The sequence below is a fragment of the Tetrao urogallus genome, assembly GCF_951394365.1.
Source record: "Tetrao urogallus genome assembly, chromosome: 1".
NCBI lineage: Eukaryota > Metazoa > Chordata > Aves > Galliformes > Phasianidae > Tetrao > Tetrao urogallus.
The window spans coordinates 83,024,005-83,041,298 of record NC_136813.1 but is presented as its reverse complement, the minus strand read 5'-3'; the positions used below and the strand labels follow the sequence as shown (position 1 = coordinate 83,041,298).

Below are 17,294 nucleotides of genomic sequence, written 5' to 3'. Positions count from 1 at the left end.
CAGAAAACCCCAAACTTTGATGCTTACTGTTGGGGAAATTCTCCAAAAGGATTTATGGAGCAGAAGATCAAAACAGTTTGAAAGGTGCTTCGACTCTTCCTCCCTTGCTTTATGTGCTGCCTTGGTGAGCGTGGTATCCGCTCAGACATCCCTGCCCATCTCCTGCTCTCCTTTGTACTTCCAGAAAGAGATATCTTGTAGAGATTAAACGAGGGTCACTAACAAGGAGGTGCATTGTGTGAGGATGCTCGGCTTTCCCCCGCAATGCCTCCTGAGGCGGTGGCAGTCTTCTCTTAACATGTAACCTTGGGAAAGAGAAAAAGATGCCGCCCCATTCGTGCCCTGCTTCAGAGGCGTTGAGATTCAGTCGCCCCATGACTATGAAAAGCCTTCTGGTTTTGGAAGCCTCTCATAAAACCATAAACCCATCTAAGTTGCTCCTCAATGGCCAGTATGTGGAGGTTCTAGAAACCGTTCAGGTCACTTTGCTGGCCTCGCTGAAGTGTAAGCCTTTAAATCTGTAGTTTACCAGGGTGGGGAAGTTTTCCTTGTTGTGCAACAGAGCATTCACTGTGTGGTGGTCACGCCAGGATGGAGACTTCTGCATGTTCCTTCTCACCCGGGACCTGTCCTCAAATTTCTCTCTCTGGCCTCAAGCAGGTGTTTCTAATGCAGGAGCAGACCCTGTTTCCCTGGCCGTTTCTCTCTGTGGCTGCTCCCACGTGCTGGCCGTGCTGGGAGGCACGCTCCTACAGCACTCCAGCCATGGCCCGCGGTGCCGGCAGCAGCCGAGGCATCCTGCAGCCTGCGGGCAGGGAGCTGGCCCTGCTCTGAGTCAGCTCACCACAAGCCACATCACTCATGGGGCTGGGTTTTTTAACTTGCATGGATATTAAAGGGATATTCCTGCCCGCTCTTGCTGCTCTCCCATCGTGGTTAGAAAGATCTGTGGTGCTGGAAGGACGGCCCCACAGTGGTGGGCTCAGCCCTCAGCTGGAAGGCATCCTGCCCAGCTGCAGAGCCTGGAGGCTCACTGGATTTTGGTGCACAATCTGCACATCATGTGTCCCATAAACTCCCTGACATCTGGCTGGCACACCACCATGTGCATCTTTTTCTAGAAAGTGGCTCCAAAGCGAGGGATTTCTGTTTTCATCTTTAGTCCGGAAAGTCTTCTGCAAGTTGCCTTTGCAGCTCTATTTAAGGGAAGGTAGAAGTGTGAAGAGCATTCTAGATTTTTTGTTACCAGCTGGCTCTGGATCACGCCTCTTTAAATAAAGGTTTCAGTTCTGGGAGCAGCCTGGTGCCTTGTTTGCTCCTGCCACCTCTTCTCTTCTGAAAGCAGCATCACTTCAGAGACTCCTCGGTGAGAAGAGTCTGTTTCAAGTGCTGAGGGTTTTTTCCGCACCGTCTCTCAGTGGTGTGGCATTGTCAGGCTGAAGTGTCCCTTCCTTTCCAGCCGCCCTTAGTGCATCTTTCTGCAAAGGACTTGGTTCTGAGGTCATCTCGCTTCTCTTCCTGAGGGGAATTCGGGCTATAAAAAGTCAACTTTCCTGTCCTTGTTTTGTTGCAGACCTGCTTGCACTCTTTTTCTCATCGTGGCTTTTGGCCCATGAGAACGAGCCCTCTACCAACCCAACCTGTCCTTGAGTGCGTCCTGCCGCAGGCCTCTCTTGTGCTGACTTAAAACCGCTGCAGGGATGCTCCCTCTCTCGCTGCCCTCACTGCTGTCCCACCAGACTCCCCCACACTCTCCATTCTCCCTCTCCCCCTTCCAGCTCCATCCTTGCAGGCGCAGCCCGGTGGGGCGCAGGTGCGGAGTGCTGGGTTCCCAGTGCCTGGAGCAGGCAGCCCAGGTAAGGAGCAGCCGCTCCCCGGCTGGGTGCTGGCAGCAGGGAGCTGAGTGCAGCTCTTCGCATTGGGGCGTCGCGACTGTTAGCGGACGTTAGGTTGCAGGATGCTGTTTACAATTGGAATGCGGCACGCTTGAAATATTAATGATTTGAAAATGTAATTGGTAGATCTCTTAAGCAGTCAAGGAGTTCGTGTTAAGTGCTAGCAATATGTTTTGCTTTTAACGCGCCATGCAACGTGTAATGCCTTTCCTTCCCGTTTAGGCTTGCCTGTATTCCCAGTGTCTCCGCACATGAAGAGCCTTTCATCCAGCAATGCAAACAGCAAAAGGCAGGCTCAGCCAAGCTGCACTCCAGCCTCGAGGTTGGCTGCCAAACAGCAGAAAATTAAAGAAAGCCGGAAGACAGATGGGCTGTACACAGACGAAGAGGAGGATTTCCAACCTGAGTCTCTGCTGCAGAAATACGCCGAGTGCGAGAAGCCATCAGGGAAACGTCAGTGTAAAACAAAACACTTGGCACTGCAGGAGAGGAGGAGGAGGTCATCCCTGACAGGGGATGACACCACAGATATCGAAAATGCCGAAGATAAGGTATCTTTATTTAGCCTTAATTGCCCACTAGCGCTCCGTGTGCAGAGCTAACGCACAGAGCGACTGCACTGCGTGCATGCAGGCAGCGGTGCTCCGCACCGGCGTTTCTGTGCGTGCTTTGCACGTTCTACGCTTGCTTTCCTTACCCTTGCCCGTGTTTGATCTGCTGCTGTGGGGATGGAGGAGTCTCGCGTTTAAAAGCCATTGCAGGGCCTTCTTAAGAAAAATTCAGCACCGGCAGAAGGGTGTAATTCTCTGCCGGCAAAATGCTGCATTGTAAAAGCGGGGAGGGAAAAGTAAAAGACAAAACCCCGACACGGTGATGGCTTTGACAGGTGGCGGTGCCGAAGAAGGTGAGGAAGCGCACGGAGCCCACTTCAGACTGCGACTCTTCGCCCGCCAAACCTTACGAGCAGAAGCTGTATGAGCGGCTGCAGCCCGCCCCACCGCCTCCCCAGCCTGCCGCGTTGCAGGTGGCCAGTCCCCCTCCTGAGCCCCCCCCTAGCCGGCCCATGCCGCCTGAGGCCCGCCGTCTCATCGTCAACAAGAACGCAGGCGAGACCCTGCTGCAGCGAGCGGCCCGCCTGGGCTACGAGGTGAGCCTGCGCCCGAGGGTGTTCCAGTGGGATGGGTGGGAGCCTGGTGCACTGCAGGAACCTCTCCCCCCTCCCATGGGGAGGCTGCAAGCACGGGGTGAAGATCTATTAGCAGCCCTGGCTTCCGCCTAAATGCGAACCATCTGCAAACAGAACCCAGGGCTTTTATTTTTTTAGGTGATCTCTAATGAGCCGTGTCATTTTTGCCTTTGTCCCTGGCTGAGGAGCGGGTGGTTTAGAAGCGGGCTTTTGTTTTTCCGTCTTTTCTCCAAGGAGCGATGGGTGTGTGACACAGCACTCAGTGTCCTCCTGCACGCTCAGATGTACTGCAGGAGTGCTGCATGCATGTTGTGCCGGCGGCCTGGAGCTTCCCAGCGCTGCTCCTGCTCACGGAGCAGCCCCCTGGTGCTACGGAAATCGGAGAGCGATGCGCTCAGTGGTTCAGCTGCTCAGGACACTTGTATTTGGGTATATAGATCTGGGAGGTGTTGTCATGCAGTGCCAGGCCTTGCGCAGCAGCGTGCAATTCCTGGCCTCAGTGTGGGTGGCCTCAGTGGCTGGGTGAAGGGACAGCCTCAACATCAGCACTAGTGGTATCAGTCTGAGCATCAACAGAACTTAAGGTCTTGTTGGAGCCTGGGCATGGCCTCTGTGTGGCCGGGGCTGGAGGGAGGCCTGCAGCTCTGGGAGAGGGCAGGCAGGAGGTTGGGCCCCTCACTTCAAGAAAGACACTGGGGCCTTCGAGTGTGTTCCAAGAAGGGCAGTGAAGCTGTGAGGAGTCTGAAGCACAAGTCTTAGGAGGAGCGGCTGAGGGAGTTGGGATTGTGCAGTCTGAAGAAGAGGAGGCTCAGGGGAGACCCTACCAGTCTATACAGCCACCTGAAAGGAGGATGTGGTGAGGTGGGGATCAGCCTCTTCTTCCAGGTAGGATAAAAGGGAATGGCCTCAATTTGCGCCAGGAGAGGTTCAAGTTGGATATTAGGAACAATTTCTTCTCAGAAAGAGTGGTGAGGCAGTGGCACAGGCTGCTCAGGGAGGTGGTGGAGTTGCTGTCCCTGGAGGTGTTCAAGAGCCTTGTGGATGTGGCACTGAGGAACATGGGCAGTGGGCATGGTGTGATGGGCTGGTTGGTCTTAGAGGTTAGACTGGGTAATCTTAGAGGTTTTTTCCAGTTTTTATGATTCCGTGGTTCTGTGGTGTGTGTCCTGTGCACAACTGCTTCCAGCTTGGGGCACTTCTACCTGGGAGGAGGAGCAGTAGTTGCTACAATGTTACTATGGCAATCTTCATCATTTAAATTATTTAAGATCTAAAATTTCCCATGGATCCAAAGCCAAAATATATTGCAGTGTATGCTGTTAGTTTTGAGTGGGTATTTTCTTCCTGCTTGGCATCTGCAGGGACAAGCGCTCGGTTGCATAGTGGGCTGCCACGGGACACCGGGCACTTTGCTTTCTGTGCTCCACTCAGGTCAGTGGGAGCTTCTAAAAAAATCTGTGATGAGCCAAGGTCCTGTTGAAGCAGGGGCTGAGGGCTTTCTGTCTGCTTTGCTGATAGCAGGAGCTGGCTGCAGCCCTTATCAGGATGGCTGCAGCCAGCAGCCAGGGTGAAGGTCCTGAAAGCCTTGAGCGGACCTGTGTTTGGGTGGGGTTTTCATTTTCTGTCAGAGGGCGGCTGCGCTGGATCTCCCCAGGAGCACAGCAGGGGAAGAGCTCTGTGGCTGTTAGTGGGGATGGTTGCCGTAGTTGGAGCAGCTGTGGGAGCTCTGCGTCTGGCCTGTTTGCTAGCCAGCAGCTGCACTGCTGTGCTCAGTAGGAAGCTGAATCCCCTGGAAAAATTGCAGTGGTCAAGAAGTTCCACAAAAAAAAAAAAAACAAACGAAAAACAAGCTGGTGGGTCAAGCTCATTTGCTAGCGTGTGACCTGTGGCAGCTGGAGACGCTTGTTCTCTGCCATCCCTGTGAGCAGCAGAGCCGGTGGTGCCGCGGGGCGGCCGTGGCTCATTCAGAGGCACATCGCTGTGCTCACAGCTAACCCGGGGCTGTGGGAGAGCCGTGCGCTTCCTTGGTTGGAGTCTGCGCCAGGCCCAGCGCATCAGCCTGCGGTCGTGCTTGAATCCATTACGTTTTCACCATTTGAAACAAATGACTTGAGATAATAGTAGTCTTAAAACTGTAATTTACTGTTTGCGGAGGGGGGAAAGAGGAGGGGGAATTACAGGGAGCATAAAGGCTTTTTGGAAAAAAATTACAAGCAGCTTCTGTAACGAATGCGACGGGAGAAAGGCTGCCCGTCCGTGTGCTTGCTCAGTGCTTTTTAGTCCGTGCCTGGACTTGGGAAGTTCTCTGGTAGATTAGGGAATAAGTCCCATTTGGGAAGGCAGTTAAATGTGTGGTGTAGGGGGGGCAAAGGCTCTGGTGGGCTCTCTCCGCTGACACTGGGAATTGCCTTGGGGCCCAGCCCCATGCCGAGCACCACAGGTTGTCGTGTCTGCTCCGGTCAGTGGGTCTGTCTGTACTTCGTCTGGGAGCAGAGCAGAGCACCCACACAGGCGTTGAGCTTTCCTGTTGCACTTTCATGGCCTTTCTCCAGTGCTGGTGAGAGATGCTTGTGGAACCCAAAGCATGTTTGTAACACCACATGTCCCCACATTCGCCACCGATGGCTAATTTTTTTGTGAATTGAATAAATCATGTTAAGAAAAAGTTAATGAGGCATTTAATTAATTAACAATGTAGAGTTTTATGGGCTTTATGGTTACATTTTGTGGTTAATGGCATTCTTCTTATAGCCTCTTAATATAGAATTGCCCGACAGAATTAGCGTTTTTGGCCAGCGGTGGGTCCTCTGCCCTGAAACGAGCCTTTTCCTTCTGCAGAAATAGTTGAAAGGCCCTTTTCTTATTCCGAGCTGCAAAAGCTATTTTAAACGGTAACTGCGTGCTAAAAGTGGTGCTGAGCGTGGCCAGGCTTCTGCTGCCTGCAGCCATCCACCCGTTGTGTGCCCGGCAGGGAGGCCTAGTGTGCAGGGAAAGTCATGCCTTTAGGGTATAATTTCACACCACTCTTCCTTGGGAAAGCATGAGGTGAGAGCATCCTCTTCTCTGGGCTGGTTCTTGGCCCTGGGGGCGATGAGTGGGATGATGGTGGCCAAGACTCAGGGCGGGATGGCTTCTGGCTGCTCCGTTCTTGTTCTCAGGCTGGTTGGCGTGGGCCTGTGAGAAGCATGGCTCCATGCTGTATCCTGGATACCAGTCCCCAGGTCAGGGATGCTGGGAGCGCGGCTGATTGCGGGCTTTCTGCTGGATTTGAAGCCAGGAGAAATATCTGCATTGTGCGTAGTGTTCGCTGAATTTTTGTCTTTTGACAAAGCAAAGGGCCCCCTGATCCTTGCTGTACTTTGTAATCCTTGGGAGCAGCAAATGCACAATCAGTGCTTTCATTTTGCTGTGTGTGTGCCTACAGCATCACTTAAAAATCATAGAATCACTGAATCACAGAATTGTTTGAGTTGGAAGAGGCCCTAAAAGGCCTGTCTTGTCCAATTCCCCTGCAGTGAACAGGTACACCTGCAGCTACATCAGGGTGCTCAGAGCCCCGTCCAGCCTGACCTTGAGTGTCTCCAGAAATGGGGCTTCCACTGCCTCTCTGGGCAACCTGTGCCAGTGCCTCACCACTCCTATTATAAAAATCTTCTTCTTTATATCTGGTCTAAATCTCCCCTTTTAGTTGGAAACCATTTCCTCGTATCACAACAGGCTGTGCCAAGGAGTCTGTCTCCTTTCTTCTTACAGCTCCTCTTCAGATACTGAAAAGCTCCTCTCAGGTCTGTCCAGATTGGGTTGAGTTTTTTTTGCACAAATAGAGGAAGACTTGCACCACCCCAAATCTTTGGTTGGACTCCACTGTGGTGCACTGACTGCAGGACGAATGATGCTGAGTTTACAGCACTGGGTTCGCTGTTTGGAGCTGGTGCCGTGCTTGGGTTCCACCCAGGAATCAGCGTGGGTGAAGATGGGATTTCCCCGGTGATGGCAGAACCAGGCTTTTTTGTTTCCTGATAGTAAACTGTCCTTTATTTGTTAAATGTGTTTTGCATCAGGTCACGTGCTTTTTCCTTTTACAATCCCAACTGATGTTAGCCACGATGCTGTTGCACGTGCAGAATCCTGCACTCAAAAGTGCAGGTGTAAGGGCCAAAGCATTGCTGCCAGCCCCACGCATGGAATTATCATAGCGACTGTGTGTGTCGTCTCCTCCATAATCTTTTTCTTTAGAGAAGAGAAGCCCGTGCAGTGACAAATAACTCAGTGTGTCTGTTTTTCGTCCTCTGCTCTTTCCAGGAAGTGGTGCTGTACTGTCTGGAAAACAAGGTCTGCGATGTCAACCACCGTGACAACGCAGGTTACTGTGCCCTGCATGAGGCCTGTGCCAGGGGCTGGCTGAGCATCGTGCGGCACCTCCTCGAGTACGGGGCTGATGTCAACTGCAGCGCGCAGGATGGAACCAGGTGAGCAGCACCCAGCACCGTGGTGGCCACGTGGGGATGTGCCTCGTCCTTCTGCCTTCTGCCCTCAAGCTTGCGTGAAGCCCCCAGGGTTGCAGTGCCGCTCTGCCCCTTGGCTTTGGGGCCAGGCCTCAGGCTCTCAGGGTGATGGAGTGCTGGAATTGTTGTGCCTCAAATTCAGCGCAGTGTGGTGTTTTTTTTTTTCTCCTGGGAATTTTAACAAGTTTGTTTTTTTTTTTTTTTTTTTTTTTTTTTAAAAGAGTTTGTGAAATCCCCAGCTGCAGGGCAGGAAGGAATGATACTTGAGCTGCAGCTCCATTTGTCTGTGCTCCAGGTCCTTTGAATTGTGCCAAAAGAGTGGTCTTTGCCTTGTTAGTGGTGTTACTTTTAAGAGCACTTCAGGCTTTTGCAGCGATTGGTTGTGCAAGCCCTATATGTGCTATATAAAAATGTTGTTTTGCTTAGCTGTTAAACCATACTGTCTGCGCGTTGCATATTTTGGATTGATTTTTTTAGTGCCAGTGCTGGCTTTTGTTTCCCTTAAGAGAATTGTAGGGGTATTCACAGAATAGATATTGAGATTGGTTTTGTTTTATGTTTTCCATTTTGCTTTGAGGATGTAGAGGATGTGGCTCGGCATCTTTTCTAAGCTCCTGGTGCGTCTCCTAATGGAAAGTCCTACCCGACCCCTAAGCCCGCCTTTGGCCACCTCTGCGGGGCTGACCTTGGGATAACTTTTCCCCCGAATATGCATTACTTGATCGCAGCTATTCGTGTTGGGGACAGGTCGCTTTGTATTCCGCCAGGCTCCTGCTGCTTGTTATCTCAAATTGTTTATCACATTTGCCATCACCATCCCAATAGCCGGGGAGGGAAAATCAGCATGACTAAGGTCTGCTGCTTTTGTTTTTAAGCTCTTCATGCATTAGCTGGGTAAGGGAGGAGTCTGCAGAACAAAAGTTGGGCTGTGGGGTTGGTCCATCAGGGCACCGACGGCTGCCCCAAGGCAGCCACTGGAGGAGCCCCCCAGGGGCACCCAGTGCCCCCTTGAAGGGATCCCAAAGCTGTTTGTCCCACTGATGGAATAACTCAGATAGCAAACCACCCGGAGCTGTGCCGTCACTGCCACCTGGAAGTGTGGATTGGGTTTCAGTTCAAAGGTGGAGTTGATCTTCCAGGAACAATCTTGGCTGGTGTGAAAGTTGTTTTGGGGAAAATGCGCTTTAGGAGTGAATGGTATAATGGTCTGACCCTGGATGTGCTGTCAGAACGCAACTTGTGCCTCCCTTTGCTTTCTGGTGGCAGGCTTAGTGTTATTTGAGATTGTGTCCCGTGGACAGTGTAAATCCCAGGTGCGTGCAAGCCTGATGCTGCAGTGCGACTACCAACAGAACTGAGAGCAGAGGCTTTGGTGGGGAGTGCCTGAGCAGCGCTGCCTCTGCTTTCACTTGGGCCAGCCTTGTCCATCTCCCCAGAGCAGCTCCCAGCATTCATAAGACAAATCGCATTTTGATCTTGAAGCCTGAACCAGTTCTCACCCTTAAAACTTTTGGGAGAAAAGTGGTGTCAATCTTTCTCAACTTTGTTGCTTTTCAAGTTCCAATTTGTAGATTCATAGAATTGTTTGAGCTGGAAGGGACCTTTAAAGGCCATCTAAACCAACTTCCCTGCGATGAACAGGGATGGCTATGGTTAGATTCCTGAATGTGTTGCCCCCTTGGGAAGATATTTATGTCGTAAAAGCAAACAAACAAGAAAAAGAAACCCCATCATCAAAGACTTAACACCCCACCCCTGCTTCTGTAACTGCACTGAATGTGCTTCGTTGTCCCCTCCACCACCTCCCCAGTCCACTCATCAGCCAGAGGTATTTTTGGTCGCTCTGGGAGCTCTTGAGTCCCTGGGCAGCAATAGTGAGCTCATTCAGCATGCTGCTTGGGCAGCCAGCGTGAGCCCGCAGTGTCACCATTGGTCAGTGTGTCAGGGGGGCTCGGTTTGGTTCCAGTTCCTGACACTTGGGTCTGTGTTGCTGTGCTTCCCTATGTAGGGAAACAGGCTGCAGTGTTTTCCCTCCTTTTCCCTAAATGTGTGGTGGGGGATGCTGAGCTGTTGCCAGCAGACAACGTGCTGAGGTGGCTCTCTCCACACCCTCTGGTTGGTGTTGGTAGGAGTAACGAAGCCTCTTGCTGCAGTGAGGAAATCTGGATGGTGCCTGGAAGGCTGTGAGCAAAACCCGGCTGGTCTAAATTGTTTATAATTTTGGTGGTGGAATGATAAACCCCCAATGAAATGTTTTCTTGACTCGAGCAGTAAAAATAGTAGTAAGGGTTGGATGGTACATCAGAGTGGCTGAGATGCGCGTCTGCTGTAGGATGTCACTGCTCTTGAATGTCCCCAGACCCTTCTGGGGCCTTTTTGAAGGGTATGTTTTAAAAACAAACTGTACTGCTGTTAATGATACTATTAGGGGTAGAGAGTGTTTATTTCATCAGTGCACAGGGCAGAAAAGATTATATGGGCAAAGGAGGGCAGGAGAGGACTCACAGGGATCTTTTTCTCATGTCAGAAAGTTGCTAGCTCCAGCACTCACTTCTGCAACTTACGAATAGGGTGGTACGCCCCGTCAAGATAGAGAAACATTCCTTCCTTTGCCTGCCCTGGTGGGAGAAGCAGATGTGGGTATCCTTCACACGATCCCACCGGTGAGCCTGCCAAAAAGCTGTTCTAGCAATAAAGGATCCTGTCAGTGCCCCATTACTGCTTTATCTGTGTGAATCTCTCCCGTTTTTCTCCCTGCCAACATTTTCTTTCCTTCCTTTGCTTCCTTCTATTTATCGTTCTTCCTCCTTCTGCACAACCTTGCTGCACCTTTCCTTCTCATAGCCTTCATAAAATGCAGGTTGTGCCAGGGTGCTCTGTGGGCGGCAGAGATGGAGCTGCTCCATCCCACGGCCTGCCCTACTGCTGCCCGGTTGCAGCACCCTGCTCAGCTGTACAGAGGGGAGAGAGGCTCCCTCCTGGGGTTTTCTTCTTTAATAAACTTGGCCGGGCGTTGTTAAATCGATGGAAACACCGGGCAGCAATTGAGGTGCTGTTTTTAATAAGTTAAGCAATCATCTTGAATTCGTTACTGCTTCTAAAGCCACTTAGGTAAGTCAGTTAAAAAAAAAAAAAGAAAATGACAACAAACAACAAACAAGAAAACCCACAAACCAATAAACCCACAGTCCTTCCCCCACTCCGAATGAAACCAGAAAATCCTAATTCTGAAATAAAATGGAAAACAGTTCACCATTAAAAACTGCGGTAACATGAGTGAGTAGGGGATAGAAATGTACTCACTGTTGGAACATTGTGTGCACCTTTCCTGTGCCATGCCAGGTTTTTGGCATGGGATGCTCTGTGCCAATGGGCATGGTAGTGTTTTGATGTGGGTGAGTGTTGCTGCTGCACATGCACTGAGTGTTGAGGGGAGGCTGCCTGGGCTGCAAGGCAGTATGGCACCATCCTTCTCAGGGCGTGTTGTTTCAGTGCAGTGTTGGAGAGATTGATGAGGGGTGCTCTGACCCTTGGCATGGAGTGAGCCCTCCCTCTGCAGGGAATGAGCTCCACACTCTCTGTATTTGCCTCTTAATGTCTGCGTAGCGTGTGCATGTTAACAGCAGAACTGTGCACAGCTTTCCAGTGAGATGGGAGCAAGTGTGAGTGCTTCATGTCCCCAGTGTTAATCATCCTACATCACAGCCTACTGGAAGGCACTTGGAATAAGCACACCTGGAATGCATTTCTTCGTGAGATGCTGCATCTCAAAGCTCCCTCCCACCAGCCCCACTCTGCAATAGATGTGAAGGCAGCAGCTGTCCCCTTCTGCGCCCCGGCCCCTCACTGTTTTGCATAGCCACCAATCCCCACTCACTCCCTGGCCACCAGCCCACGCCAGTGCAGTCCTCACATAGCAGGGATGCTGCTGCATGTGGTGGGGGGCTCGGCCCTGGTGAGCAGCCAGCACCACTTGGCACACAGGGCCCAGGGCTTTGCTTGCTCCACTTCCAGATGAGGTTTCCTTGTGATGCGGCTTGGCGAGTTTTGCAGGCAGGCAGCACGCGGTGCTGGCTGCAGCCGTCCTTCTCTCTCTAGACTTGTGATCTGGCAGGGGCAGCCGCGTTTCTGCTCAGCAGCCTGAAGGGAGGGAGAGGAGCGCAGTTGCTGTGGCTGTTCGCCCCTGGGCTTGGCTGTGTTCCGTTCCCTGCTCCTCGCTGTCCTGGGAGATGATGGGATTTAGCACGTCTTCATTAGTCAGGGGGCGATAGGTTCTGCTTCCAGACTGCTCCCCGTTACGTATAATAAATTTTAAAGGCAGGCTGAATGGGCCTGTGCTGCGTAACACGCTGCTAAATGGGCAGAGATTTGGAGCGGCAGAGCGACTTGCAGCAAAACGATGTTTGTGAGGCATCGTGCAAACTCCTGCTTTCTGTTACAGGGCTGTAATTATTGTACCGGCCCTCAAAACGTGGAAGGCCATGAATAGCTGCAACAGAAATGCCTGCCCCGAGCAGTGTGACTGTGAAAAACCGAGAGGGGAAGGAGCGCTGTGCGAGTGAAACTGACAATGAGACGATTGACAGCTGTATTAATAGCGTTATTCGCTATAAATAACTTTGGTCTGAAGTCAGGAGTTTCTTTTCAAATACATTTACATAATTCTTGAGTCAAAGTGTAACGCCGCGATCTCTTTTTTTCCCTTCTCCCTAGACCTATCCATGATGCAGTAGAAAATGATCACTTAGAAATTGTCCGCCTGTTACTGTCTTATGGTGCTGACCCAACGCTTGCGACGTACTCGGGGAGGACCATTGTGAAGATGACCCACAGCGAGCTGATGGAGACCTTCCTCACAGGTGGGTGGCTCCTGGGTGCAGATGGCCATGGGGTGATGTTTCAGCCCCAAAAAGTCCTACTCCTTGCTTCCTGGTAGGGGACTTGCAGAGCTTCCCTCTGTGTACAAAAGCACAGCCAAGTTTCCCATGGTCTTTCTTTTTTCCCCATGTATTATTTTTTGCAAGTTGTTCTTCATTCTGTATCTCATAAAATTATGCCTACATTCTTCTCTTCAAACATGTGTCCATGTTGTAACATACTTTTAGAGTTTTCCCATTCGTTTTGATTAAAGACACTTGTTTTCCCTACTAACCTCACCTCTGGAAGTTTCCAGTACTCACAGTCAATGAGTTTAAGCACTCACCCATGTACCAGCACAGAGAACACATAGGTGTGTCAGGACACCAGTACTGTAGACTTCCTGGTGTCTTGAATCCCAGTGTTTTTTCACCAACTCAGTGTTCAAAGCTCACAAGTTACATCTGTGTAGCACACTTTGATCTCCTAAACATAGCTGTAGGGAAAAACCTTTTCCATCAGTTTCTTTGTGGCCACTGCTTCACCCCCAAGTCGATGTCCAGAGTAACTGCAGGCCAAAAAGCGTGGCAAATCCCACATTTCACAGAAATAAAAGGTCATTATCAGCTACTACTACTAGCTTGAGGTCAGGTCCATCTCTGTCAGACCCAGGGTGGTTATGTGATGTCATGTGGTTATATGTGGTCATCGTTTCATGTGATGGGATAAGGGATGCAGGGAGAAGCAAATTCCAGGCGTGTTTTCAGGATGGCATGTGCATGATGTCTTCCATAGGGTGTGCATCAGGAATATGCTGTGTTTGTTCTGGTGGAAAGCTTGAAGTATGCATGGTGGGACTCTGTATGGAGACGGTTTGCTAAACTTGCCAGCTTTTTGTTCTCATCAGTATGTTTTTGTTGTTGTTTTTTCCTCTCCAGAGTATTTAACTGACCTGCAAGGTCGAAATGGTGATGACCCTGGTTTGTACTGGGACTTCTATGGAAGCTCTGTATGTGGTAAGCAAATGTTACCCTTTATCTCTTTGTATGTGGAGACTTCCAAAGCATGCAGCAGGTGAAGGTAGAGGCTGGCTTGTTTTTGTGGCAGAAGAAGTTAGGAAGAAAGCAAACCAATTTTTTTTACAGATCATATTATTGGAAGGGAAGCAAGACCTGCAGTGGTCTCTTAAATGTTGACTTGGTCTCTTTATTCAATTTCATTTAGATCCGAAGGATGAATCCGGATTTGATGTCTTGGCAAACCCCCCTGGCCCGGGTGAGGAAGATGAAGATGGCTTTAGCGATGTGTTTGAGTTTGAATTTTCAGATGAGCCTCCCTTGCCATGTTACAACATACAAGTGTGTCTCTCTCAGGGGTAAGAACACATACAGGTTTTGGGCTTGGGATGGCAGCAGCTCATCTCTGCTGCATAGCAGAGTGAATGACATTTGAACACAAATTCCTCCCCTCATTCCAGCCAGACACCTGGTATAACATCCCCAAATGCAAGCAGTTCTAGTGCTTTGAATTGGCATTGATGTCTGTAAAGTGTTCTTAATTTTATTTAATGAATAAATTCTGCTTTGCGGAGTGGACATACTTTTGGGATCGTCAAAACACGACAGTGCTACTGCTGTTCTAGGTGCTGCAACAGAACTTGTTTAAACTCTGAATGAAGTCAAACACGTTACAGAAGATACTATGATAATAATAATAAGCAAAGACCTGAGAAGTTTTATTCTCTGTTATAGTCAAGATATAAATTAGCTTAGTAAACAGCTACCATTTGTCATTTGAATCATTTTAATGACAGCTGTGGGAAAAGTAGTTCTAAATAGTAATCAAGAAGGAGGGCAGGTTTTAGCATGTTCTCATTACTTTGGTGATTGATGTAACTCAAGTTTTCTGAGCAGAAAAGTAGGAAGATTAAATTAAAGAATTGTCTTCTTAACCTGAAAAATAACCCTCCAATGGCTTGTATTCAGCATCTCTGACTCTGGAAGTCAGAGATGCTGAAACTCACGTTCTAACTGTTGGCCATCCCCTGACTTGCTGCCAGGCTCAGACTGGTGAAAGTTTGAGACGTTGGTACGACTGCTGGCACACGTGCTCACAAGCCTCAGGTTTGCAGGCTCCAGCACCTGCATCCACGGTGTGTGAGCCCCAGGGCAAAGCTCTTGGCTTGGAGGGGGTGGTTTGTTTGTGTGGGGAGGGCAGGCTCAGTCACACAGCGGTGGAGCGGTGGAGGGTTGAATAGCTTCGTGTCAGTTGCTGGAACGTTTTTTTCCTTTGCCTCCACAGACCGCGAAACTGGCTCTTGCTCTCAGACGTGGTAAAGAGGCTAAAAATGTCGTCTCGCATCTTCCGCTGCAACTTCCCCAATCTGGAAGTCGTCACCATCACAGAGGCAGAGTTTTACAAACAGACTTCTCTCAGCCAGTTGTTCGCTTGTGCTACGGACCTTGAAGCGTTTAACCCAGAAAGCAAAGAGCTGTTGGACTTGGTAGAGTTTACAAGCGAACTCAAGACTTTGCTGGGCTCCTCGCTTCATTGGTTGCATCCACATGAGGACCCTCCCTTCGACATCCTTTGGTGAACCAACAGGCCGTTTAATGTACAGTGCTATATACAATTACTTCTTTATGTATATGTGTTCAAATGCAATTGTTTCTGTAAAGAAAGGACACTATTAAATATGAAAATATCTTTCCTTTATATAAGAGATCTGAATTCCAGTTGGATGGATTTTGGAAGAATTTTTTTTTAACTTCAGTCAGTTTTTACAAAATTGTTATATAATGTTTCTTTAAATGCACACAGGCTTTGGGATAAGTTTGTTATTACTTGGAACATTTTTTTTTTAGAGAACACACCCACACATTGACTTTGTTTCATACAAAGCACTGATTACACAGAACATACTTTTTATAGGTGATGTGATCAAAGTCATGTGGCTTGTTTGGGAGATAGGATTCGGTAAGGCACTTGGTGATATTATTTTTGTTTTTTTGTTTACAGAATTACCTGCTTTGGCCAGGTAAGCACTATTGAATATAATTCAATAGTTTGTAATATAAATTAAACCATATCCATACGCATCAACTAATTGTAAGAACTTTTATATCCTAATTTAAAAGCTGTGAAATTTAGTTTTCACACATCAAACCGGATTGTTTATATATGTTTAAACATTTTATGCTCTTTATTTAAAGAAGACTTTGAACTATTTTTTCTGTACCTTGTAAAATATTGAAAAACTAACATATGTTGAAGTTGCTTGAAAACTGTACATAAACTAAATTTTCTGAATTGTGTGTTTATGTTTGAGATCTGTGTTTTAACTTTGTAAGTAAATCTCCTGCCTTTGTATTTATATTTTACAAAAATTTTCTTAAAGGCAATAAAACTGTTGAGAAATGAAGATGCTAACATGACTCCCATTAATTCTGTGCATGATTGTGAAACGAGCTCTGACTTAATAATGTTTATGAAAAGAGGCTCTACGTGCATTTCCTGCAGAGCAGAGCTGAGCTGGCACAGGTGCTCGAGAGCGGTTCGTGAAATCGGAGGTAGAATCTACATTGACTTTCTAAATTCAAGGTTACGAGAAAACATTGGGAGCCCTTTATGGGACAGAGGCTTAAAAGCAGCATTCACAATACTTTCTGCATTGCCTTTTAGTTGAAGAATTGTGAATAGGTTCAATTATTTTTCCTCCTTTGTCATCTTTTTAAGTTGAATTGACTGAATTTTCTTTTCAGTGGTGTCTGCAGAGGGGAGGAAAATAGTACTAGGGTAAATCATTTAGTTTTAATACAAAGCGCTGAGGCTGCGAGCACACTTTGGGCTAACCAAAGGGAGAATTTTTCAGGGAACAGAAGCTCGCTGTCATATGGCTCAGGAATTGGCAGCGAAAAAGTGGGGCTCGCAGGGCTTGGACAGGCCCTGCAGTGCTTCAGGGTGACGTGGCAGGCCCCTCTTCTCCCCCCTGCCCTGCAGGCTAATAGGATACGGGTACATTGTGTATTTTGGCCGGCTCCTCGGGATCCTGAGATGTCCTCCTGAGCATCTCCCCTCAGTCAGCCCTGTGTGCTCTCCATACAGTTGGGCCACCTCCATGCTGGCACTGGGCCCTGTGCTCAAATACAGTAACAGCCGCACGCTGCTGTCATGCAGGCACGCCTGCATGCTAAAAATAGGGTAGCAGCAGGGACACCTGACCGCAGTGAAGTCCCTCGATGTAACGTGACCATTTTATCCTTGGGGTGTGCTGCTTTGTAATGGCGGCGTACCTGGGAGAGCAGAGGAGACTAGCCAGGCCTGAGGGCCTTGCGGAAAGGCTTCCCTCGGTCCACGGGCCTTGGTATGAACTTGGTATGAACTCCTCCTCTTTGCCTCACCCAGAGGATTGGGCTCTGCTGGGGAGCATCCCCTTTGGGCTAAATATCCCACATAACTCTCCCTGTGGAGCAATCCCTCAAAGGCTGAGCCCAGGCACCCACTGGAAGCTCAGTGTGGCCTCTGGTTTGTGGGATCACGGGAGCAAAATGGAAATAATACCAGATCTGCTCCCAGCAGCCAGACTCACCCCTAGAAACACCCTGAAACTGGCTTCTCCCTTCGTTTCTGTGCTAAATGCCAGCCCCATAGATGGGACCCATGGCTTGTGCATAAAGGGAACAAGGTGTCAGGGAGCAGCAAACACAGGCAGCTGCCAATCCCCAGCTCTGCGTGCAGGACTGCTGTTAGACATTCAGGTTTGTTACTTTGTTCACGCAGGAAAAAAAGCCCACATTGCTGCTTTAAACTTGTACAGAAACTAACCGAAAAATAGCACATCCGTTCAGCATT

The 17,294-nt window shown here is 49.2% G+C and overlaps 1 protein-coding gene across 1 annotated transcript in view; it reads left to right on the top strand.

The window, feature by feature from the left end:
- The window catches only part of BCOR (BCL6 corepressor), a gene marked incomplete at both ends in the record, with an annotated part of 28,090 nt that extends 13,051 nt beyond the window's left edge, over positions 1-15,039 (top strand). The window contains 7 exons of the mRNA XM_079549495.1: positions 2,118-2,446; positions 2,782-3,042; positions 7,384-7,550; positions 12,300-12,445; positions 13,382-13,459; positions 13,668-13,818; positions 14,745-15,039. Coding sequence (XP_079405621.1) covers positions 2,118-2,446; positions 2,782-3,042; positions 7,384-7,550; positions 12,300-12,445; positions 13,382-13,459; positions 13,668-13,818; positions 14,745-15,039 — 1,427 coding nt within the window. The remainder of the gene's footprint in view (positions 1-2,117; positions 2,447-2,781; positions 3,043-7,383; positions 7,551-12,299; positions 12,446-13,381; positions 13,460-13,667; positions 13,819-14,744) is intronic.
- Between the last annotated feature and the right edge of the window lie 2,255 nt (positions 15,040-17,294).